A 26,607-nucleotide genomic window follows, 5' to 3' on the forward strand; every position below is an offset into this window, starting at 1 on the left:
GTGAATATCTAGCTAGTTTGAAGGAAAAAAAAAAAGGCCTGGACTATTTTCCGATAGGTTATGGTAAATGTTCTTGCAAACCTTTGGATGTGATTATTTTCATAACTGGATTATTTCTAAACCCATAAAACAGGATCCATTTCTTAGTTTGAGTATGTATCCAGGGGTTAAAGTTTTTAAATATTCTTATGCAGTTAACAAAACTGTCTCTCTTGCTTCCGCTTCTTTCCTCACAGTTTCTGTTTTCTCTGCCTCTAAGGAGGTAGAGCATTGCAGTGAATAAAATAGATGCCCATTAGCAAACAGTCACTAACCTTCTTCAGCTTCTGAGCTATCTTTTCCTTCTTCCAGGATGAGGATAGTAGATGGACCACAAAGGTATCCAGAGTTACAGTAGTTCCTGCTAAGAACGATGATTGAAAGAGTGAGAGACATTACTGTCAAGGGCTCAGATCAGACTCTCACTGTTAGCAATGAGTGCTTCCTAATCTCTGTTTAGATTATCCCAATTCTTCTCATTTCTTGTAGTTTTAAACGGGACCTTCTGATTCATTTACTGTTAGGAGGTGACACACAGATGCACTTAGCATACTTTTTTCCATTTTTCCATCTTTTTATTGGCACTCATTGAATATGTGTATTAATTACTACATACCTGTTCCTGTTCTGTCTTACTGATGGTGCACTTTATCTGACTGAATGAGGATCTCTGCAGTGTGAACTCCTACAAGTTGCCCTGAGATCCCCTTTATACTCAGGGGTGAAAAAGGGCACTTCGAGGGTATGATTATTCTCAACCTAAAGTAGACTGTCAAAAAATGAGTCTCATGGCTGCTGCCATATGACCCTAAAGCCTGGAGCCGGGGCTGATTAGCTCAGCTATAGGGATCTGGAGGTGGGTGAGATGAATTCCAGACATGCAGGGTGGTTGGTCAGAAAGGGTACAGCATTACTATATTTGATACATGCAATATTGCTTCTGCTTTCTTCAGTAGCTCTAAAACACCCCTTGTTTTATCTCTCATTGTTGACATGTTGCTGTTTATCTTAGAATGCTTCTTTACATAATGTTGGTTCCTTACTCATTCTGCAAGTTTGGGCAAAGCTGTCCTTTAATTTCTGATTTATATTCCTTAAAGGTTTAATTTTAGTCTTGTACTTCATAAACAGTTGTACATTATCCAGGTTTTCAGCTGAAATCAAAGACAAAAGTAAAATACTGTTGCCGTAAGAGCTTCTGTGACAGGGATCTAGACTAAAATGAGGATGGAGCAATTCTTTTTACTGAATTATGTGCTTTAAGGATAGTGATTTGTACAACGTAATGGGAAAAAAAAAGATGGTGCATTTGTATTTATTAATGGATTAGTGCAGTCAATTTGAATGGATTCTGTGCTCATATGAAATTCAGTTTTACTAATTGTGGTCACAATCAGTTTTTCAACAGTGTTGCCTTTTGGTTTATTATGTTTAGTGTCACCCAGTGGAATAGTTCGGTTTTCTGTAAGAAACTGAGTAATGAGGTTTCTATTGTCTGATAGGATTGGAAATATACTGAGGATAAGTACTGGGCTTGTATTTAGAGCACAATTTTTCATGTCATATGTATGCCGATAAGAATTTTAGCATCATAGTCCTGGTTTTTATTACATGGTGAGGCAAAAGTATAGGGGCTTTTGTTAGAGAGCTTTTGATTCTTTAGATATTTTCAACCAATCAACATCTTGCTTGTATGCTAGTTTGATAGTTCCTTCTGCACGTATTGATATCATTTGCTCTACATGCCGTAAGTATAAGCTTGCCAACATAATTGATACATTATTTTTAAATTGCACTGTAATAGTAAACATGGTTGGAATAATTCTGGAGCTTTGTTCTTTTGTCCAGATGCAAATGAGAGAATTACTCAGAAAAGTGAGAGCCACAGGATATTTTGTCCTCTTTACAACGTCAAGCTATGTTAATTGTTAATATCTTTTACGAAGTGACAGTGCCAAATTGTTTAGCAGATACATTAGGAGCATGTGTTCAATATTTATGGACAGGGACATCTTTGGAGGGTAGACAGTTTGGAATGTCAGGAGGATTGGCTAGAGAACAAAACATACTTTTAATATTTCATGTGGAAGCTGTTTAGTTACCCATTTTGTGAGTTTTGTCTTAATAAATCATATTCTTTATGTACATTATGCAGCAAAATAGCTTCGCTTCTATTCTCGGAAGGTTCCTTACTGTGTATATTCCTGAATATTGGCTCACCGACAGTGAATGCTAATGAGAAGAAGTTGTATGATTTGAATATTTGACGTGCGCGTTAGAAGATCGTGTTCCAAAATGTTGTGGGTCTCTTTTTTTGTATGTCTGGAACAGAATGTGAAGAGCTGAGCAGTGTGGGGTTATGTCCAATGGGATGAATTCTGACAGTGCTCATAGTCTCAGAAGACACAGATAATGTTCAAGGCAACTTAATTTCTTTAAATGGCTTTCCACTACTACAACTTTTCTTTTTCATCTTCATTTTGTACAGCTATGCTTCCTTGAGTTTGTCAAAGCTCTAGCTGAACTTGAACCTGCTTGCTGATACACAATACATACTGCCAATTATTTTGGGAAATCACTAAGTAATATGTATGCATTGCAGCTGATTTTTTTCTTATGGTAGAGGGCATTGAGGCCAATGTACTAGAGAACAGGATCAAACTGTCTCCAGAGAGCCTTGACAGAAAAGTCAAAAACAATTTACTACCATATTAGAAGTTCACTTTTTCTTTCTAAATGTAAATTTCTTGCTGTACATCTCAATTTAATTTGCTGTGGAGCAAATGTGGGTTTTTTTTAACCCTGAATTCAGATGGAAAGGAAGAATAAAAGAATACATTGTCACAGCAGCTAGGCTTGAATATTGTTACACAGAAAATGATGAGTAGTAGTTACATTGTTAATACAAAAAAAAAAAAGAGCAGTATTTCTGTATTTCATAAACTTTTAAAAAGTGTAATCGAAATTTTAGAATTTTTGAAGAGGGGGCATATTCATTCCTGGTTTTGTGCAATGTGTACAATGCAGGAATACAACAATAAATAATAATCACATGGATATAACAGTAAGGTATAGTGAATACGCATGGAATGAACACCAAATCCTGCATTTGTAGTTCTCTATTATGAATGCTGTTATAAATTTGACAAGTGTGTAAACCTTATGATTTTTTCCATCAAATCCTTAATAGGTGATAGGAGGGAGCTGAAGAAAACAAGTAATTTCAAATTAAGGAATATGTATCTTTTTTCATCTAAAAAATGCACTTTTTTGCTGTTGGCTGACTATGAAGAAATTGTGTTCAGAATTATATGGGTCATTTCTGCTGTCCACACAGGATAATTTACCTCATTGAGAAGACAGTCTGATTTTGAGAGTAGTGCTGTTAGCGATGCTTTATTCCATGTAATTTTGAAAGAGGACAGGTATCTCCTACTGTTTCTGTCATCTAAATACTCACCCCGTCTGAGTAGATCAGAAGAATCAAAGTAGATCACAGCGAAGTTGGAAGCTCCTCAGGCATCAATGAATAATGCATATAGCCGTAATATTTATTTAGGCTTTTGTTAGTATCCAGGCTGAAGTCGGTGCTTTTAAAATCAATAGCAAAATGTGTGATGACTTACTGGAAGCAGGACTGGAGTATTTTTAAAGTTTTTTTTCATAGTGTTTTTTCAGTGAAATACCATTTTCTGAGCTCTGTATCAACATCTGTATTGTAGCTGTTGGTATCAACAGCTGTATTGTAGCTAGCTGTATGTTTTGAATTGGTCTGAGGAAGGTCATTGGTTTATCAGTTTTCATACTTTCTTCAGTCAAAGAAGAAAGTATTAATGCAGGATTTTTCAAGTGTTTTTTAAATGGGTTAATGTAAGAATTGAAAACCTTTACTGTCTTTATATTGCTGTGGAGAGTTAAAGGAATTTGATGGTGAAAGTGCTGCCAAATCTAATGGTTAGATTTTTGGCAGATTTTCATGAATCATTTTCATTTCTGAAGAGCTGCTGGTCTGTCAGTTCAGTTTATCATCTTTTTCAAATTTGGGATTTTTTTTTTCCCTTATATCATAAGAATCCTGTTTCTGTTTTTGTCAGCAATTATGAATTTTTCTGGAAAGCTAAAATTAACCTGTGACTCATCCACGTGAAAGCATCCTTAGATTATCGTCACGTACCTTTCTTAGTAATTTTATTTACTGACGAGATGTCCTGTGTTCTCTGTAGGCTCCCGTTTGAGCTGTGCCAGGTTTACGCCTAGCTGTTTAAGTGTCACAGAGCTGATGGATGAATTCTCCAGAGCTGGCTGCAGGCCAGTACAGCTACTGGTGTAGCACAGAGGATCTTCAGACCTCCTCTGACACAGGTGGGCTGCCCTAGCCTGGCCGCAGGCAGAGAACAGAAAAAGGCAAGGGAGGGCTGAAGAATTAGGGTTTGGGCAGTCGGTAGCTGTTGGTGGCCATTCACACCTTGTGCCTCTGCTTCTGCTGTAGCAAAGGTTTGCACTTTGCTCTGCTGCAGCTACGGCACCGCACACAGGGTCCACACTGACACAGTACTTTAAAAAAAAAAATCAAAACACGATGAGACAAACCCACAAAAACGAAACTAAAACACAGCCCAAATTATTGATAATGTATTACTAACCCATCAGTAAATGAATGATTGAGGAAACAAACCAAATCTGCAGCTGTAGACCTCCAATGCCCATTGTACTTGAACTGGTGGTCTTTAGTACTGTTACTAAAACCAACCCTGAGGGTACCATGTTCTAGCTTGTGATTCTCCCTGTCTCACCCTCTCTCCATCTTTGTTTCTCTGAAGTGTGACAAGGCAACACAGACCATAACACTTCTTTTTGGTCTACCTTTTCCCTTCCTCACTGCAGCTGTCCTGTTGGAACTGTGCCGACGGGTGCAGGAGGTGTGCCTCTGGCTCAGGTGGTAGCTGCAGTGCCAGTGGGCTGGTGGCAGTTGTGTGTCTGTCTGTCCTTCCCTGCTGCAGTCCTCTCTTCAGCAAAAACCATGGTCTGCAAATGGCCCAAAATTACATGCTTTTTGCAAGCGTTGTGTATCATGAAGGGATGCTTTTGCAGAAACGGCTCCCACAGGGCTCCAGTCTGCTCTGGCTGCTGTTGTAATACGTATACTACTAATTGGCCACCATTTGTTGGTGAGAGATGAGTCTTCTGAAAATTATGAGATTTACTGTTTTGGTGATAAAATGTCACCGAAGGGGATTTTGCTTGATGCTTCCTCACCTTTAGACTTCAGAAAGTTGTGTCACCATAGTTTCTTATCTTTGAAAACTCAGAATTCCTTTTAAAAATGTGTCAGAAAGCCATTAGTTCATTTTAGGATTGTTAAATTCAGCAGCTGTTAATTCTCCTGTTCAAAAATTCCCTCTGTGGACCTCTAATTTGAATAAGACTTAAATACATAGTTATTTTGTCGTTAATGAGAGGTTTCCTTTTTTGTGATGTGCTGTGGGTTTGGTTTTTTTTTTTTCATTAACTGTACCTTTCTTCCCTGACCCTAGCTGCTTTCCTGTATTTTTTTATTAGGTCTGTGGAGGACATCAGATACTCGGGCATGCTCTCTGCTTCTCTGTTTGGTGTCTGTGATTCTCCCCTCCCAGATCTTCTCTGACAGATCTTTAAATCCTCTTCCTGTGAGTGAAAAATCTTTACTTGCTGTTTACTGTTTCGTTTTCTATGTGTCTGTTCACCTTTCCTCCCCCGACACTTTTGTACTACCTGCATTCTGTACCATCCTTATCCCTTCTCTGCATGCTTTGTCCAACAGAAGCTTTGATCTTTTTCATCAGTAGGTTGCCATATGCTACCTGTGCTTCATTTGCTTTCATGTTTCTATTATGCTGAATATACTCAGGAGATGTGAGACATTTTAAACATGAATTGCTGTAACAAGCAGAGGGCAGAGCATTTAAAGCAACTTATTACATCTACCATGGTTTGAGGAGGCACAAGGCATTACACTAGGATTTGGCTTTTTCCTAGGTGTCACAAATCATTGCATATTTAAGTATTTGTAAGCATTGCTCTTCTGATGGACTTGTGTCTGAAAGCATTTGGTTTATTATATGTACAGAATTCCTGTTTTGTATCGACTGTTGGTATCTGAGACTCCAGGGGTTTATTGATGCAACTTGTTAAGGCTGCCCTCAACCTCTCATTTTGAGTAAGAGCTTGAAGCAAGGTCTCTGATGCATGTGATGAGGTTGTCTCGCTCATGCTGGCTGCTGTGTGGAGGAGGCCAGAAGCATAGTACATCACGCAGAACATAGATTTCACATTTTTACAGATGCTGCCACTGAAAAAAGTAATGGTCTGACTGATGTCATCCAGGATGTGACCTGAAAGAGCTGTGGTTTGTAATCACTTTTTTCTCCATGCTATTACCCTTGGTTTGGTGGAACTGTTCACATGCTGCTTCTGCTTCATTGCCTTTTTCACATATGTGCTGTCAGGAAAAGAGAGAGTGAGTTGCAGATTAAATACACCTGTGATTTTAACAGCCTCATCACTCACTTGCTGACACATGAGCATCAGGTGAACTACACCTATTGCTCCTCCTGCACTTGGCAGTATCTTGAGGAGTGGAGTTAATTGGGTACTGTTGTTCTCTTTGTGGATGAGAAGGATTGTGGGAGTCTTGCTCAAAATGAAATTGGGTTGTGGGAAGACTGAGGGAAAGGTGACAAAAGGAAATGTGATGGTGTTTGGTTTTGTCTTTCATTCTTGGGATCACTGCTGAAGAAGACTGGAAAAGTGATAAGTAAGGAGATGGGTGAGGGAGGGCTTAAATCTTTTTTCAAAGCATGCTGAAAAAACTCCTGCATAAGTTAGTAATAACTTATGATAAGAAGTAAATGTTGTGTTATGAGTTGTGTATCAACATGGTGGCGCTGTGAAGTGTTGCCTTCCAGAGAGAGCGAGAGAGAGATGAGGAGTTCAGCCTTTCACACCTCGGTAAAGGGTTGTAGGTGCTGTGACCACCATCAGTACATGCATGAAGAACAGAAAAATAATGACTCAGGATCTTGTTATTCCAGCAAACAGAGGTGGGAGTTGAAACTAATCAAATTCAAACTGAGGGTAAGGTGACTGTTTTTAGGTCTTAAAGGAATTGTGAAGTGGAACAATTAATTAAAGTGTTGTTACTTAGTTCTCTATGAGGGGATGCTTGAAAACCAAGATGTTTCTCACAAAAGGCAGATACGCTTCCATTAAATCAGGGCTACTGGACTTGTAGTGAGAATTAAAACAGAAAAATAAGTCCTGGGGGCTTGGATTTTACAGGCTAGTAATGAATTGGTGAACCTACGAAGGGGAGCCTCTACTGCTGCCTGACAGTCATTAGAGAAATGTTACAACATAAAGCTCCCATTTTTCTGGAACCTTGTTTTTATTTAAGGGCATTTGCACAAAACTGAAACGCTTCATTTTTTTGAAGTTAGTTGACGTAAGTAAACAGCTTAGGACTAGGTGGCTATGCCAGCAAAAGACTTCAGGGAAAATACTGTGTATTTTCTGCACTGCCCCTTTGAGGCATTTGCTGTGTTGCTTCAGTATCCTATTCCCCTGATCCTGCCATCCCCTGTCATCTGGGGCTGCCCCACTGTCCTGGAGCAAGGAGAGTCTTCCCAAGCACAGGGAGCAGATCGGCACCCTGGGGCCTTGACCATGAGTGTAGCAGAATGCTGCCCAAGAAGGCTATGTCCTTGCAGGTGCTGTCCTGCAGGGTCCATCTGTACACAGTACAGAGAAGCTGGGTTGTTGTGTTCTCCTGGGGATGTTATAGAAAATATTACTCTTACAGGATCTTCAGATTACTGTGAAGAACTTTTCAGGAACACAGTGTTTCAATCACAGGGTTGTGTCCCCATACAGCAGTGATTCCTGATCCTACATCCATGGAAGGAGGGGGAAAGGGAGGAGGTTTTGCAGCTGTAACCAGATAGCTCTGCAGCAGATGACCAAGACAAGTATGGCCTTCTCAAGTGCTTGTCTGGGCTTTTGAGAGACTGCAACAGAAAAATCTCTCTGCTTCTTTGTGATTGATAGGTTATCATAGTTTAAGCTAACATCTCCTAAATACTTCCAGTATTTGAGTCATTGTAAGAAAACAACTTAATTCCATCCTATTGATTTCTAAATGGGTAAAAAACATCTCTTGTGTTTAACAGAGTGGAAGTGATATTGACATGTCACTGATTTAGTTAAACTTTATTTGCTTACATAAGGAAAGTTTGTTTGACAAAAAGGTGAAGTGTTTATAGATTTGCATGCTTTGATATATGCCCTTCTGAATGTAGTATTATTCTACTATCTTACAAATCTTCTCAAGATCTTTGCAATGGATTTGAAATTTATTCTAAGATTTGGCTGTGGTACAAATCTAACCAATAATTTAGCCTAACTGAAAAAAAAGAATGGATTTAAGATCTTAGAAGTTTATTTTTTAAGTCACAAAGAAATTCTTGTTTACTTAATTCACATACAGAAGCATAGTGCTGAGAGAATATGAAGAAAGGCTGAGAGAGTTGGGCTTGTTCAGCCTGGAGAAGAAAAGGCTCCAGGGAGACCTTACTGCAGCCTTCCAGTACCTGAAGGGACCTACAAGGAAGCTCTGGGGGGACTTTTTACAAGGGCCTGTAGTGACAGGACAAGGGGTAACAGGTTTAAATTGAAAGTGGGGAGGTTTAGATTAGATATCAGGAAGAAGTTCTTCATGGAGAGGGTGGTGAGGCACTGGAACAGGTTGCCGAGGGAAGCTGTGGATGCCCCATCCCGGGAAGTGTTCAAGGCCAGGCTGGATGAGGCTTTGAGCAACCTGGTCTAGTGGAAGGTGTCCCTGCCCATGGCAGGGGGGTTGGAACTAGATGGTCTTTAAGGTCCCTCCCAACCCAAACCATTCTATAATTCTGTGTTCATGAAAAATGACATGCAGGGGTGAATACCACCTAATTCTCCAATCCTGATTAGAGTGCATAATAGGCAAAGCTATAAGATTTACAGTAGTTACATAGTATATGAAATGAGAATAATTGTAATTCCAATTTAATTAGCTCTAAAGATAAATGAGAATGTATTCATATGCAACATGACATTTATAGCATTTTATAAAAAAAACTTGTGGTTCCCTCTGGTTTTAATCTCTTTTCTAGAACTCTATTATTGTTAATGAGAGAGAGAGATCAGCTATTTTAATTTATTTGTATGGGCACCTAATCGAAACACTCTCATGACTTCCCTGCAGAGAAGGGAATATACCAGCACAGAACATGAAACAGTGGTGTATCAATGTCTTTGGGTCAGGGAGTTTAAAACCATTTTACAAAGTCAGTGAAATTTATAGTCTATTCAGATACTCACTTCATCTGCTTCCCAACAAAAAGTTTTTTGTGTTTTTTTTTCATGGGAGCTTTTTCTTTGCTTTTAACGTGAGGGAAAGGTTTGACTTTTAAAGAAAGGATTTTTATTTTTTCTGTCTGAAATGGGAATGCGTGTAGACATATTTCATTAAAGTTGCTGTAGTAGAAGTTTGCTCACCCTGCTTTTTAATGAATGATTACTGTTGTGATCATTAAACTCATAGGCTAAGACATTCCTGCACTTCTCTGATTGCTACCCAGTATTGAATGAGTCTAGGTATCCTTGTTTTCAGATAGAAATTTCCTGTAATCTGGAATTTCAAACAGTCCTGATTACCTTTTTACAGCTTGGAGGTTGCCAGCCTGACACGGGCAGATGCAGATCTGGAGGCATATCGAACGCAGATCTGTAAAGAAGTTATTGCTATGATGATGAAGAACATGGTCTTAAGTCACAGCCTCTTTCCTCACGTGGAGAAGAGAATGAGTTCAGTTTTCAAAAAGCAGTTTCTTGCAATGGAGAAGGAGATTCAAGAGGAGTATGAAAGGAAGATGGTGGCTTTAACAGCTGAATGTAATCTGGAAACTAGGAAGAAAATGGAGGCTCAGTGCCAAAAAACGAGAGCTGCAAATGAAGAGGCTGAGGAATTAATGAAGAAAATAAATGAAAAGGTAAATCTGATATAAAATCAAGATGTTGGGCATGATGTGTGGTTTTATATAGATGGTTTCTCTATTAGGGTAGAATGTGTGAGTTATCCTCTTAGAAGAATAACGACAAAAGCTGTATGATTTAAATGTGTTCAGAAATTCAGGTGTCATAATTGGGGTAGTTGTTATTAAAAAAATGTTTTACTTCACCAGAAAATGCATCTATCTCAAGAGAATCTGTGATGCTTGAAAACAAAAGGTTGTTATTACCCTGATTTTTTTATTTTTATGGTCACTTAAACCCCTGCAAAGTGGTGTATTTTTATTTACTGTAGTTGACTGCAGCAGTTCCTAAGAACTCTGGTTAGATACTGTGTAAAGTATTTTGCACATTCAGAGCAGAACAGACTACCTGCATCATAAACCTTACAATCTAGGTAGAAAACCTCCAATATTTATATTCTTATTTTGAAGAAATTGAGGATATAAGCACAACCAGAGGCCGATTTCCTCCAAACTGAGTGAAGGTAATCAGCACAGTCTGTATTTTAGGCAGAGCAGGGAGTTAACTTCTCTTGGAAACAGCCTCTGGATAATAGAGATATAAATAATTTAAGGTAGAGTATGATTCTTTACAAGTCTCCTTTTAAGTAAAAGCTTAGTGCCTATGTGTGCCCCTTTCATTCCAAGATCTCTGTCTGAATGAGTAAGTATCATTACCCAGGATTTCATGGTAGTAGTCACTAGCTGGAAATTGAGCCTTTGGTCACCAGTCCAACATCCCTTGTACAAAATCATGCTCCAGCCATCCCTGCCTTTTTTAAAGTATATTGAATCTTTGCAATAAAAATTATTTCCTCCCCCCCCCCCCCCCCTTTTTTTTTCACTTCCTGTATGTGGGAAGTATTCTGTTAAGTATTTAATATTTCACCTCTGTAAGCTTAAAATGGCGAAATACCCAAGTTAATGTTTCATGCTTGTTTAATGTTGTAACTCATATTAAGAGGATTATTTGGTGGTGAGTTTCCAGCTGTCTGTTTCAGTTCATCTATAGAGACAAAACCAGTTACATTAGGAGTATAATCCCTTAGACCAGTATATTTCTTATTTGTGTATGCTTTCTTTGTAGGCAGTACTTAAGTTTTTAGCTTTCTGTTTTGGTGTTGGTTTTTTTGTTTCTTTGTTTTAAATAATTTTTACTTGCATATCCTATACCTATAATTGTTAAGGACTTTATGACCATTCATGATTGCAGTTTTGACAACAGAAGTTTTTTGCTGACTGTGACCCATGAAAGGTATTACAGTATGTGTAGGCTCTCAGGAAGAACTTTGGTTTATCAGGCTGTTATGTGGAGAAAGTTGATGGCACAAGACTAGTGAGCCAGCTGAATTTCTTTGATGTTTCCAGGTGAATTTTAAGTTGTGACTCTGGGGATCTTTCAAGTATGTGTAGGATATGAAGATCCCAAAGTAGAGGTGCTGGAAAGTCAAAGGAGATGGCAAGCAAGGCATACTTGTGGACATCTTTATAAGGATGAGGTGAACTGTACGCTGCAGAAGTCTTTTTCTTTCAGTTGCTTATAGAAGGGCTTAGACTAGATGTCTAACACTTATACCTCACTGAGATAAATCCTACCTTTGCAGAGAGAGAGGTCCCTGACTGAAACTCAGCATGTGAACTCACAGTAAATATGCTCTCAGCAAAGCAGCTTTTCTTTACACAAAATACATTGGTATTGGTTCACTCTGGTTTATATTGGAAATCTGGCATGGTGGGAATCAAAGAAAGAATTAAGGCCAATCCAGTACTTGTCCTCGTCCATTTATCATATACCAATGTCTTGCTCTTCACTTACCTTTCTGTGAAAGGCCCTGTTTTTGTACTTGCTGTGGAACTTGGTCCAAAAGAACATACCAGAGTGCTAGAGCTGGCCCACACTTGCACTCCTGGCAGCAGGAGTACTGCTGTCCAAGGGATGGCAGTAGAAAACAGCTGGAGCAATAAGCTCCTCCCCTTCTCAGCCAAAACACAGAACGTATGTTCCCTGCCATTTTGATTAATTATGTACTGTCTGCAGTGTGTCTCTTGGGAATGAGGGGTGATGTGCAGAGAACAGCATTCCCCAGATAAACAGTATGAAATTTAGAACAAGACCAACGTGACTACTGTTAGGTAGCTCTGCTGGCATAAGAAGCATTCTTTGCTCTGTGGGACATGTATGTTTTGATTCTGTAATGAGTTTATGCCATCTGAGATTAAAACTATGTATATATAAGTCTTACTGGAGAGCTATAAGAAAGTATTTTTTGCAAAGAAACTTTTAAATTAATTGCCATTTAATTCTACTATGTTGTAACTCTAAAATGATGCTCTTGGATTAATTTGTAGAAACCAATAGACAAAGTAGGTCAGCAATAGTAAGAACTTTGAGAGATGTGTAGTAGAATAACTTTTCTAACTTATATTGTTTTTTAAATGTATGATAGTTGTTATTCCATTGTTCTGACCAATGAGAGTATTCAATTTTAATAAGATTTTAGGATTGATGAAACCTATCAAATTAATTTCACATATAGTCTTAATGTTGAGTTTCATGCCTTTTTAAAAATAATTTTCCTTAAATAATGCTTCTGAATTCTAAAAAGACTTCATTATGCCTTGGATATGTTATCTGGATTAGAGATTGACAGCTGTATAACCCCTGTCATTCCAAAAAGGTGAAAACTATGGAATGTGCATACTTACTTAGTAGTATTAGCCTTCATTCAAACCTGAAATGACAGTAATCAGAGTATGCGTAAAACATGTATGAGCTAGTAGCACTGATACTTTAACATATGTTGAATATTGAAAATCACTTCAGATTTATTTATTTCTTTCCTCTGCAGCCTGCTGTAGAATACAGAAGTCTTCTGGATAGAGTTCACAGGGTGGAGCAGGACCGCTTGAAAAGGTTCCTTCTGGTAAAGCAGGAGGAATATTTTGCAAAGGCTTATAGACAGCTGGCTGTGACCCAGAGAAAGGAGCTCCATGGTATCTTTTTTACACAGATAAAAAATGCTACTTTCAAGGGAGAACTGAAGTTGGAAGCAGCTAAAACATTAGTGGAAGGTTACTCTAAAATACAGGTAATGGGATGATAACTCCACTCCTAACCTATGTGAGAATACAAACACACAGTGGCTTTTGAGAAATGATTCAGGATGAATGTTACCACTTTCATAATTACTTTTCTTAGGAAGAACTTTAAAAAGTATAATGCCATCTTTATGCACGTCTAGACATCTACACAACTGTGTATTGATGCATATGCACAGCCTTTTTCTACAACTGTGGGTTAGTTGTATTTGCCACAACATTACATGCTTAGTGTTGTCTTTTGTTTTCATGGGTAATATTTCTAAAGTACCCAAGTGCTTAAGGCTTGTCTTTACTGCTCAGGGAAAGTAAGATTAGTGGCTCACCTGTATCATGCAGAAGAAGGAAGTTTGAAAACATGTCTACACCACGCAGTTGGAAATTGTGTAATATAAATCCCCAGTTTTGCAGTGAATATTCTGATATATCTACACACCTGGAGGCTCTGCTTTCCTCCTGAAAGCTCTGTTGGTGCAGCTCTGTCCCTAAACCCTCCCTGAAAGGATGGTCTGAGAGCAGATTGTGCTTGTGCAGCAAACTTCTGGTTCCAGGTCTATCCTGGCTGGTGTTAGTGGGGTCCTCAGTGTAGTACAGAAATGCCAGAGTGACATTTTCAAATGTAATTTCAGCTCAAATAAATGGACTTAGGCAACTAAGAGAACAGTTACGTACCTAAATCTATTTTATGAATGGTGTTTTCTAAAACAAATCAGATGCTGTCTAATGAATGATAAGTACCTTTAGAAGCCTGTCTGTACAGGCATTTTCAAAACCCCCTAGGCATCAAGTGCTTTTCTATACTCCAGAAGATGTACTGAGCCTCCCCCCAGTCCAGCAGTGTAGATTATTGAAGTTGTGGTATATCTGAAGTGCTATGGTTTTGTACTTTGAGGGGTTGAGTCTCTCTTACGCAGTCTGGGAGTCTAATGAAGAGTATGTTAAGGACTTCAGCCTCTTGCAACAGAATAGCTTGAGTGGTTTCCTCAAGGGTTTTGCACAGAAAAGCCACACATGGGCCACTGTCATGTGTAAATGCAGCAAGCACATGTGTAAAAGATAGTTGAGCAGCCAGCAGAAGATAGAGCAAATGAAAGAAGTTGTGACAATGTTTTGGCTGCTCAGACATGGGTCACCTAAGTATCAAACCTTGCTTTGGCTACCTGATGCTAGCAGAATGGTAGCCTTGAAAGGCTGGAGAGGTGGGCAGCCTCATGAAGGAGCACCTCTCCTGTGAAGACAGGCTGAGAGAGTTGTGATTGTCCAACCTGGAGAAGTATTACTCTACTATCTTGCAAATCTTCCCCATATCTTTGCTATGGATTTGAAATTTATTCTAAGATTTGGCTGTGGTACAAATCTAACCAATAATTTAGCCTAACTGAAAAAAAAGAATGGATTTAAGATCTTAGAAGTTTATTTTTTAAGTCACAAAGAAATTCTTGTTTACTTAATTCACATACAGAAGCATAGTGCTGAGAGAATATGAAGAAAGGCTGAGAGAGTTGGGCTTGTTCAGCCTGGAGAAGAAAAGGCTCCTGAGAGACCTTACTGCAGCCTTCCAGTACCTGAAGGGACCTACAAGGAGGCTGAGGGGACTTTTTACAAGGGCCTGTAGTGACAGGACAAGGGGTAATGAGTTTAAACTCAAAGTAGGGAGATTTAGGTTGGACATCAGGAAAAAATTCTTCATGGAGGAGGTGGTGAAGCACTGGAACAGGTTGCCGAGGGAAGCTGTGGATGCCCCATCCCGGGAAGTGTTCAAGCCCAGGCTGGATGAGGCTTTGGGCAACCTGGTCTAGTGGAAGGTGTCCCTGCCCATGGCAGGGGGGTTGGAACTAGATGGTCTTTAAAGGTCCCTTCCAACCCAAACATTCTATTATTCACCTCTCATCTCTACCAGACTCATTTACAGGTACCTAAACCATTCCTGTTCTCCGCTGTTCGAAGGAGGAACTTCTAAGCCAGCCTGTGCACAGTGAGCTTGGCTTTCCTCATGCTGTACTGGCCACACATGAAAGGCTTATCATTGGCTTTGAAGTCCATTTAGACACCTTTGAAAATGTTACTCTTTATTTATGTGATCATACAATATATTGTAAAGAAAAGAGAAAGGGAAAAAAAAACCAAAACAAAACCAAAAAGAAAGGGGGTCATGATGCCACTTATTGCTCTTACTGAACACATGCTCTTTTCAGGTCCTAGTTCAAGAAGACCTTTCAGCCTGTGGGTACCTTTAAGCAGGAACAGGTCTACTAGTACTGGTAGTCTTGCATGCCTATTTAATTGTGGGTACCTGATCAAATGATCTGTTAACTTGGGTCTCTCGGGAGGTGCACTAGGTATTTAGGAGAGTACATACAGTGTTGAGGTATTCAGGCCCAAAGCTCAGCACATTATTTATTTTGCTGCGTTGAAATAAGAGTCCTAATTTGATGTGATCATTAGAGTTAAGTTGATATAAGCTTATTGCTTTTCATTTGTAAGTGCTTTTTAACTTTGCCCTGTTAATGAACAAATCTGGTCTGATACCCCCAGGTGTTTACTGAAACTAACATTGCTTCTCATTAAATACATTTGTTCACATTCTTTCCTGTAGGGAGACATTGAAGAGCTAATGGATTTTTTGCAAGCTAGCAAGAAATATCATCTAAATAGAAGATTTGCTTACAGAGAGTATCTTATAAGTAAGATACAGTTAAGGGATTCTCAAGCCTCTGCTCTTATAAATACAGCAGCAGCCCACATATCAAGTCTCATTAATAAGATGGAAAGGTAAATACATTAATTCTTTTCTTGGCAGCCATTTGACTACATTATCTTACAGGCAACAGAATAGTCTTCAAAAGTATTTTTGTCTGTGTTACCTAGCAGGAAAGGTGCATAAAAATGTTATCTTTTAAGTTAATGCTAAGAAAATAACCTCGTAACCGATGACTGTTAGGTAATATCGCAGCAGACACTAAGGTGGGGCTTTGTTGTTTGTGTCCACTTTGTACAGCACAGAGATGAATTGCTGGGAACATGTATAGTACCTGTTTGAAATTCTGACTTCAATGGGAACCAGACTCATGTAGGAGTCTCAACGTCTTTATAGATTCATTAGTCATGTAAATAGTCCTCAGTCATGTGAAAAGTCCTACCTGAGACCATCACAACATGCACCGGTTAAGACCATTTGTGTGGGTTATCTGGATTTAACAGAATATTTTGATTTACTTGTGATTGTATGTGTTTGAGGAGGTGGATGTACAGTCTTGAGCTGCCACAGCTGCTGTGGCAGGAATTCCTTTCAGGCAAACATTGGCCAGATGTTACGTTGTTATTCATTCTTTCGATGTTGAGATTAAAAAACTCTAGAATGTAGTATTTCAGATTATCTGCTAGTTGGTGGGTTGTTTGTTTTTTTTTTCCTACAGGCAAACTGAAATATCCTAGTATAATCCCTGAGAAAATTATAATCTATGCTAGGTAGGCTTGTATTTCAGTTTCTAATTGTAAAGGGACCTGGGGAATATTTACAAATTTCAGCATTAAAATTTGAGCAGTAAGAGAAGCCTGGTCTGAGTAGCTAGTACTTTAAATTTGTATCCATAATATCCTCTTGTTTTTCACTTTAGCATTGAATCTGCTTGTCTAAATATAGATGCAGGTCTGTCTTAATCTATTGTGTCCAGTGTTAATAGCGTGCCGTAAGCTTACTCTTATAAATGGAATTTTAAAATGCAGAACTGTTTGTATAGAGAAGAGAAACTGAGAAAATATGTAGATTAGATATACCACAGATAAACAGATTCAGGGATGCATAAACCAGCAGGTAAATGATGAGGGGAGAGGTCTTTTAAAAATGGAGCTTAATGGGATGATTCAAATTTATCAGGTAGTAAGGCAATTTCAAATTAACATGAAAAAGATTCCTTGTGGCCAGAATTGAACATTAGAAAAAGCAAAATAAACCCAAACCAATTCTTGGGAGTGTTGTGAACATTTTAGATGAAATAGAGCAGCCAAAGTCTTCAGGCTGGGCTTTCTAAATATAGTATTTAAATAAAATGTCCCATTTGTCAGGACTGGCTGTGGGTACTCAGTGTCTTTTGGAAATCAAGTCCATGGACTGCAGTGCCAAAAGGTGCGAAAGCAAGTTTTAAAATACAGTCCGTAATGGTGGATTTCAGGGACGTCTAGCTTGGCTCTTTATGGTTTCCTTTAAAGCGTAGTGGGCAAAAGGGCAATACTTGAGGCAGTATGTGTCCCGGGTTGTTCCAGCTATCAATGGAGGCATGTTCTTGATGGCTTTCAGCTACAGCAGCTGTAATGTGTTGCATCCTTCTTTTTCCAGTATCTGTTTGTTCACAAGAAGTTTTCTTCCTTCTTTGGTTTGTTAAAAACTGAACCCAATTCTTGTGACTTGTTAGATATCAACAACTCAAGCTCCTTTATAAATTTCTTCCAAAACTTTAATTTTCGTAAGACCTCAAGAATTTATTGAGTACTGTGTTTTTAAAGTGTTCGATTGACTCACTTAAAAGATTGAAGCAAAACATTTCATATTGGTCTCGTTCTTCTGAATATTCTCCATTTATGTGGACCTTGTTATAAGTAAAGAAGTTTTCCAGTGTCATGCTAGACCTTTCAGGAAGTTGGTGTTGGAAAGTGAGTGCCTCCAGCAGTAATGCATCAGTATAAAGTTTTCTAATAATCTCTTAAAACCTTTTCTGCATGTTGCACTTTGCTATCTAGGGCATTTATTGCCCTGAATTATTTACATAAATTCTGATCTGAGCACCAGCAAGATGCCAGTTCAAAAAAACTGAAGCAGCTGAACTGGAGTAGAATGGGCACAGTCTTGCAGGTTGTCTCCATATAGTTTCTGCATGGTGTTGTGATTCAGCCTCCATGCACATCCAGGCTGGCACAACTTTTCTGCTGCATACCCATCTCCTTTTGCTTTGGTTACGCTCCCCTGCATTCTTGAGCTTTCATAAAACAATCTTACTTTGGACTCCAGCATCCCTTAGATTCTTTAGCATCAAATATAAACTACTGCTTTTTACTTTCAGTGCCCTCATTCCATATTTTCTCCTAAATTTGTTGGCTTTTGTTCTGCCTCTGATTTGACCTACAATACTGCTGCTATTGGCCGCGCTTCATCTCTGCACCTTCCTTGGTGCTCACTGTTTTTGGGGGGGATCTCCCTGCAAACATCCTTGACGTTACTGCAGTATTCTCCTTCATTAAAATTCTCTTTTTTCAAAGACATTAAACATGTGCCTGTACATTTCATCAGTGACTAGATGTCTGTTATACTGAGACCAAGCAGTTTATCGTACAGTCTGTACTGTCTCATTGTCTTTTCTCCTCTCCTATTTTGTGTTTCAGTTCAGAGTGTGTTTGGAACATGACATCTTTTAATTCTAGTACTGTAATTGTTTTTATGCTGTATTTATATGAAACCAGAAATGAAAGTCTCTTCCCAGGATTGAGCCCTCTAGGAATTACTGGGACACTGATTAATATGAGTTGCCGCATAGACTCCCGTAGAATTCTGTGGTGTTAGGTGTTTTGTCCTTTACTTTTGTTATCTGGGATTCCAAATAAATAAATAGATAGGTTTTTACAATACTGCATCACCTACAGTTTGAGCTGTGGACATATTTGATCTATAAATAAATCAACAACTTGAAACTGAAATAACATAGACACTTTTTTTTTTTTTTCCCTCTTAATCCTAAGAATAGGTAGGTATATAGCATTTTCTAGTCATTGTATGGTGCATGGCTGTTGTTAAACTTTCATTTGCTGGGTGGTTCCAGCACATCTGTCTTTTTCTATTGCAGATCCTTTTCACTGCTCTGGACAGGGATTTTAATTGGATGCAGCAAGCCTGGGTTTATTTTCTCAGTATAAGACAGGATGAAAGTGTTAAAAATAATATCTTTTTTATTATCTTGCCTCACTTCCTCACCATAATAAATCTACCTTTTATTTGCTAATCTTTTTCCCTGGGTTAGATCAAAAGGAGGGCAAGACAGTTGCCAAATATGGACTGGGAACTTGGTGCTGTTGGTTTTTTTTTTGGACCTTACACTGAGATTTAACATTGACTGCTTTCAAGGCAAAAATTACATGGTGAAAAGACCCAAGAATGATGCTTGGTGGATTGCTCTCAAGGTACTGAGAGGTATTTTAATCCTCTTTGCAGGAGATTAAAGAATTACAATAGATAAATGTTGGGAAAACTCTGCAAAAGGAGGCGCTCTCTGGTTGATGTAACTATGTGATAAAGCAGAGCTGAGTTTCTATCCAGCGCAGTCATTGTGTAGGGGATGGTGTTTCATGGCTTGCTCAGGTACTGTGGATGCTTGAGCGGTAGATGGAGAGGTGTGAATTGTGGAATCTGGCCACCACGGTTACAGTGCAGTGGTTGCAAACAAGCTGATACATTAATCTTCTGGTTTATTTCTTTTAGATTTTGAGGATTTTATTTGGAATGAAGCTGTTATGGTATCAACAAATCCTCATAAACCAGAATGAGACTCTGTCCTTTCTGGAGAAGGGCTTGCAATGTTTAGCTGCTGCTCTAGTTTATGAATTGGGCCAGGTATTGTGCTAGAACAGGGACTTGGAAGGCCTGGAACCAGGATCTGTGCGTGATGTTCCTGTCTTCTGAAAAATGGAGATTTGAGAAATAAACCAGGAGGTGTTTGGATAACATCCAGGTTCAGGTCAGGAGTTGGTGTTTTCTACTCAAAGTTCCTTGTTGACCTTTTCAGCACCACATTTTGGAAGTCCACTGTACTTAATGTTAGAAATTATAACTCACAAATGTCCAACAGCCTGGACTGAATGAAGATGTTCTTTTATTCTGCTGTTGTCTGAGAACGTTTTGCGGGATTTCTGGTGGAAATATGATAGCAAGTAATTTTTGAAATTCAGTTTGAGTTTGTGGAGAGCAAGTTTTCTTTTCTAACTCTTGCAAGCATGGTTGGGATCTGGCTTACTCTTTGAAATTAAATACTGTAGCAACTGGAGGTAGACCATAGTCTGGAACTTCCATTTGAAAGAGCTGTGGGCTTCAGACTGAGAATTTGCTCTGTTAGGTTATTGTATTTCACTATTAGTTTGAAATATTTATAGTTCTTCTGATGATGTAAATGTAATAGGAAATATGAATATGAATCTTTTTATGGATATGATTGCTTTGTATCTTTAAACTAATTTTTAATTGTTTTTACTTGATTAGATTACATCTTTTAAAGAGGAAATTGTTTCTAATGAGGAAGGAGTTATAAAAGATGTTTAGAATTGCATTTCAGGGGCATTAAATGAAAAATGTAAATATTATGAATAATATATAAGGTTTAAAATGTCTCATTTGAATACTGCTTACATTACTGACAGATATGTAATTGGTTTTACATTTACCTTTCCTTCCTTCCTCCTTAATGCACCTTCACTCTGCCTTCACAAACTTCCTTAACTCTACACTCATCTCTGAGGTTATCTATTATCCACTTACTTATTTGATCCTCCCATGTATCAGTGCGAAAGAAACAAAGATTGTTCTGTGTGTCTGCTTTGTTGAGCCTTACTATGGTACTAATTGCCTCAAATATCCTTTCGCTCTTAAGAATTTGGGATAACAGACTTCAAACACTCTTATTACAGAGCAGGTCATCTACCTGAAAGTCATTTGGGAATGCTGCTGGACCGAGCTGAAGCTGAAATTAATTCTGTTAAACAGAAATTCGATCATGATTTAAAACAAGAAAAGCAAAAGCTTCGCCAGAAACTCAATGCCAAGCGAAGGCAGGAAATGCTGCAGAAGGTAATTATTTTCAATATATTTATTTTCACAGGGCTTATCATGAATTAAAAATTGAATTAATTGAAAAATAAAGCGTAGTTCTTATGACAGGGGTCAGCACTGCCAGGAGCAAAGATGAAAATAAGTGGCTGTTGGTTTTAGCTGTGTACTGTGATGTGCTGTATTAATCATGCAGTAAGGTATAGCTGCTCTTCTAGAAAAACCTGCAAGAAAGTAATAGCTGGAGAAACTTGTGAAGTCCCTCTACTTAGTCTAACCTGTCCAAGGATGTTATGACAAGCCTCTGTAATGTGCAGACAGGCAGAAGCCAACTGAGGTTCTGAAGTCAGTGAGCTGGCACAGGTCTGGGACAGTTGTCGTTTTCTATGGGTTTCCTCACTATGTGGGACTTGAATAACTTCTATAGCACAGTTAAAATTCAGCTACAAAACAAAACTATTTAAAAGATGCTGTACCTGTGGTTGCTTGTGGTAGGAGTCATGTCAACTCAACTCAGCCTTCTCAAAGTCACAGCCAACTCTTAAGATCTCCAAATCATCTCATAATGGAGGATGACTTGCAGGTGATCTGAGATAAATGGAAGGGAGTTGTTATCCAAGGATCCTTATCTTTCTCTGCCTAAAGGATGTAGACTATCTTGGGTTAGGTGACCTTTCTTTTGATGACCAAAGTTAGGTGAGATGGATTTTTACCTTTTGCAGCATATATGTTTCAGTGTTTTCTGCTCTTTACCAGATATCAGTGCAAGGAGAGCCAGCAGGTATAACTATGGAGGCTTCATTTGTGTATTTATTATCAGTATATGTAGCTTTGGTTTAGCTTTCCAATGAAATTACTGCATGCTGCAAAATGGGGAAAATAAAAAATTTTGAAGCCCCTCTTCTTCCTCCCCTAACCCCTCCCCCCCATTCTTTTTATTCCTTATTATTTGATCCAGATTCACTTCTGGAATGCTGCCAGATGCTACAGTTCAGCAAGTTGGGATTGTGTCAAGATCATGCATTTGTTTAGATGTTAGCCCTTCTATCTAGCAACAGTCCAAATGACCACATGCCTGTGTTAGTTCTTCTATCTAACAATGATCTGAATTGTCACAGGCCTGCTAGATGCACACAAAGCCATCATATGGAGGGCTAGGTAGGTCTCTGAACAGCAAAAACAAGTTTCGAGAACACTGAAAAACAAAAGTATGAAATTTTGCATTGATATGAAATACATACTTAAAGAGCTAGAAATTGAGATATTCCTTCTCTTAACCTTCTTCCTCTTTTTGGCAAATGATTCAGCAGAAAGAGCATTGGAAGGAGCATCTCTCACTTGGAGACCCCTTCAAAACTGCTAAGGAGGTCACTCATTACCTGAGCCACTGGAAAAATCTTCTGAGTGATTACACCATCGAATTTGAAGAACTTACTGAAAAGCTTGACAATGAGGCCAGTGAAGAGCTGAAAGATCTTCTGTTTAGTCTAACAGAGAAAGCTGTTGAAGAGCTTAAACGAGTTCAGTGTGCAGTATTTGTGCAAGAACTGGTCAAGCTCAACGTGCCAAAGATGCTTCTGCTAGAAGCTGTGGAGGAGCATAAGAAAGAGATGGTTGTCAAGCATGAACAGCTTGAAAGGGAAGAGTGTGACAAGAGCACAGCCATTGAAGAGCTGCTTCAGCTCACCAGGCAGAAGCTAAGCCAAGAACTGGAAACAAGCGTATCTGAACAAAAGAAATTAAGGAGCTGGGAACAATCAGTATTGATGCAAGTATCTCTGCACCCTTTTCTTAGTTACTATTGCAAATAGAGGTGAACTGGGCGTTTTCACACCTGCCTGGGAATAATTCCTAATGATCATTCCCTGTTGGGCACTTGGGAATTGATTTTTTTTGATTTTTTTTTTTTTTTTTGGGGGGTGTGTGTTTTTGTAGGCACTCAGCCCTGCAATGCTGGCAGGTGAGTGCTGCGCTGGAAATCCCAGAAACAGCAGTTTCGAAACCAAAAATGTGGAGTGGTGTTTTTATACTTCCATTCACTCCGTGTCAGGTTTCACTTGCACAGCTTTCATTTTTGTTCTCAGAGGTGCAGCACTTTGGAATTAGCATTTAATATGTCAGGCCTAATTAGCCCCACATCCAATTCATTATATTCCTTCCAGCCACAAGTCAATCCTTACTCATTGGGTTAATCTTAAGATCTCCTACAGTATTTCCACATATTCCATAAATACACCATGCAGTAGCCTACCTCTCCAGCTCATGGGCTCCATGCATCAGATGTGTCCAGTTGTGCCTGCTGACAGATTGCCTCTGGCACTGAGCCAGAGCGGCATCATGGCATGGGCAATGTTGCAGAGAGGTTTGCTGGCCCTGAGTGCACGTCATGGCCATTGCTGCCTGCTGTGACATGATCCTGGAGAGGTGGGAAGGCGGATGGTGGCCTTAGCACCACTGGGAGACCTTGTGCAGGAAGAGACTGTGGCTGCAGCCAAGAATCGTACGTGTCGTACGTCGGGAGTGGGAAGCAAGGTTCCTGAGAGATCAGCACTGCTCGTTAGCATTTCTTCTTAGCTTTCAAGTACATTTATGAGTAGTTGTTGTATTGCCTCAATATTTACAGCACTACATTTCTTATACAATGCCTATTTAATAACGGACATTGTTAGAGACATGGTAACATGAAAATAGTCTGCTGTCAAAACTGCAGCTTTAGGGGAAGCAACTGGAACAGGCAAACCTATATTAGGCTGTCTGCCCCTGGAGCAAACGTACTGGGCATGGGAGGTTGGTTGGGGGTTTGAGGGGAACAGATTTGCATGGGCATCTTTTTTCAGACAGCAGCTTTATAAGTTTGCTTGCTGCACAGTGTAAAACCATGTAACAGAAACATAAGAAACCTTGCCCATGGCTCTGGTAAAGAAAGAAAATCCATTTGTGTCTTGTTTTGGTTGTAATTTCAAGGGCTTTGTATTTTATTCAGCATTTTAAATACTTTTCCATAAGCTATTTGAATATATTTTCTAGCTTGTCTTATTATCTCTTACTTACATTGCTGAGAGCAGACCTGAGGAGCAGGGAAGTAGATGGTATGACACAGCAGGTCTTTCCTGTTTCTGACTTACAGTTCCATGATAATTGTGTTCCAGCCTGCAGTGTTGCCTCTTATGTTTGTTAGATGTTATCTTTATTTACAGCAACAGTCAGCTGTTTGGCTTGTTCCAGTAAAATGCTGGAAAATATATACAAATAACACGGCTTTTGCACAACTGTGCTGTCAAAAGCCCCTTGAAATCTGTCAAGTCTTTGTGTTCAGTCCACTGACTGTCAATTTTGATATTTCGATGACAGATGCCAGCTCTCATGTTCATGTTCTCACCCGCTATCGAGTTTTCACAAAGAATTATTTTTAATTACAGCTTTTCATTTTTGTTGCTTATCAAAGAGAACACGAGTTAGTCCGAAATATTTGGGAAGATCATTAACGCTTAAAGTCCCCTTTAAGCACTGATATGACAGAACTGTGACTTGCTGTCTTTTCTTTTATATCTTGGTCTATATATCTGTATGTATGGATATACAGTATGGTTTTTCTTCTAAAATTCTAAGACTACATGAAAGATGGTTATGTATACTGCAAATGCTTGCTTGGAGGAATGTTGCCTTGAAGTAAGGAATTTTTTGAAGATAAAAACTTTATGCATTAAAAATGTTTTAATTTAGGATTGTGCTGTACTTTGCTGAATCAATAAACAAAAATAGGGATTTCTAAACTCAGAAATATTTTAGTGAAATTATGTGGCACTATTGCCCTGTGATATACTGAATAAAAGCATCACTCCTGGTGGTACATGCAGTATAATATGTTTCTAAAAGAAAACAACTTTTAAAAAATATGCTGTTCATGCTTCAAATACACATATGTTTATTGGGGAACAGACCAACTTTTCAAACAAACTATGCTATTTTTTTATAAAATACTCTTAAGGAAGTATATTAATCACAAAATAAGATTAATGTAGTCTAAGGTTAGTCACAACTGAAAAAAGAATTTAGGCTTTAGCAAGCTTTATTTTTACATGAACTTCAGCTTGACCTGAGGATCAGTTCCCCAGACTTCTGTGTGAAGAACCTTCCTTCTACAAAATGGGAACTTTGAGTGAATCAAACTACTGCTAAAATATATTCCGTGTTGTTCAGACTGCTAAAAGGTTTTTTACAAAGAACAGCTGGAACCCTTGTGACTTGGTGATGTGAGGGATGATATATATGACTTTATTATAAAGAGAGACTTTTCCCCCCTCTTCGGTAACTGTGACTGCTTAGTGCTGAGAAGTAGAGGGAGGCTTTTCAGGAAGCTTTTATCTTGATTTCAGCTCTAAGTTCAGAGTTTGCATTGTCTGAAGAGGTGGAAGGATTCTGTGCATAGGAAATGTACTAATTTTTTTTTTTAAATAAAATTTTTTCCCCTTGAAAATAAGTTTTACAGTCCACAAAGTTCTGTATGCAGAATTTAAAGTATCGTCAAGGATATTTTGAACATGCTGAGCTGTTCAGTCTTATGTGTGGAATCATTAACTGGTGCATGAATAAGACAAAAAAGGATGATCATTGTCATGTAAAGCAGTTGCTTACATTTTATGCAATATTGCCCATATTATTGAACAGCAAATGGCTTTTTTTTTTTTTTTTTTTACAGGCAGCTTCTAAGTTTACCTCTCTCCCTATCTGAAGAGGAATTGCTTAGAATGAGGCAAGAGTTGCACTGCACCTTATCTCAGGTGGACAGCAGCTTGGCTTGGCCCAAGATAAGAGCAAGAACCTTGCTTCAGGCTTTCAAGGTGGAAGAGAGGGATGCAGAGATGCTGAAAGTTGATCAGAATTTAGCATTGACCAATAAACAGGTGAGAACAATGTGGGATCAGTGTGGGGATGTGCAAGGGATTCAAGGGTGTATTGCAGGTTGTTGGGCTCAGCTGCAGGTATGGGTCTGTAGCTGCTTTATAGGTACAGCAGCAGTGCACACTTCTCCTGTTGGCATAAATCAGCGGACCATAAAGATAATTGTTCGGGTAGCAGTTGCATAAATGTCGGGCTTTTTACATACACCTGTGTGTTTCTGCTGCTTGTGTGTCGTCCAGCTTTCCCAAGAAGAAGGTACAGTTATAAAGAAGCAGATGAGTAGCCAAAAGGCACTGTATCTTTGAGGAGAGTCCACTGAAATGCCAAAAATCTGGGTGATGCTCAGCCTGGCTCTGAATATTAGGGACAAGTTGGATCCTTTACAGCCCAGGTTGAGTTCTCTCTGGCAGCCCCTCCACATTACTAAATTTGACACTAAATCAAGGAAAGCTTCAAGGAGTTTCTGTAGGGGAATGACCTACATTGTGTTGTCCATTTGTGAAAGTAATGTTCTTGAATTAGCTGGTCTTTCTTGGCAAGAATTTGGACTTGATTTATGTTTGTTCTTTCCAGGAGTGTTGGGTGTATACAGACGGTTGGGTTTTGTTGGTTTTTGGGTTTTAAATTTAAGTATGTAGAAGATGAGACATGTTTACTCAAAGTTAGAGAGACATTTCC

The 26,607-nt window shown here is 38.8% G+C and overlaps 1 protein-coding gene across 1 annotated transcript in view; it reads left to right on the forward strand.

The window, feature by feature from the left end:
• The window catches only part of EVC2 (Ellis van Creveld syndrome 2), a gene marked incomplete at its 5' end in the record, with an annotated part of 75,175 nt that overhangs the window by 23,303 nt on the left and 25,265 nt on the right, over window positions 1-26,607 (forward strand). Inside the window, 6 exons of the mRNA XM_010150092.1 lie at window positions 9,779-10,103; window positions 12,974-13,213; window positions 15,820-15,995; window positions 20,889-21,048; window positions 22,338-22,799; window positions 25,731-25,931. Of these exons, the coding sequence (XP_010148394.1) occupies window positions 9,779-10,103; window positions 12,974-13,213; window positions 15,820-15,995; window positions 20,889-21,048; window positions 22,338-22,799; window positions 25,731-25,931 (1,564 nt within the window). The remainder of the gene's footprint in view (window positions 1-9,778; window positions 10,104-12,973; window positions 13,214-15,819; window positions 15,996-20,888; window positions 21,049-22,337; window positions 22,800-25,730; window positions 25,932-26,607) is intronic.

The sequence above is a fragment of the Eurypyga helias genome, unplaced genomic scaffold, assembly GCF_000690775.1.
Source record: "Eurypyga helias isolate BGI_N326 unplaced genomic scaffold, ASM69077v1 scaffold3764, whole genome shotgun sequence".
In the NCBI taxonomy this organism is placed as follows: domain Eukaryota; kingdom Metazoa; phylum Chordata; class Aves; order Eurypygiformes; family Eurypygidae; genus Eurypyga; species Eurypyga helias.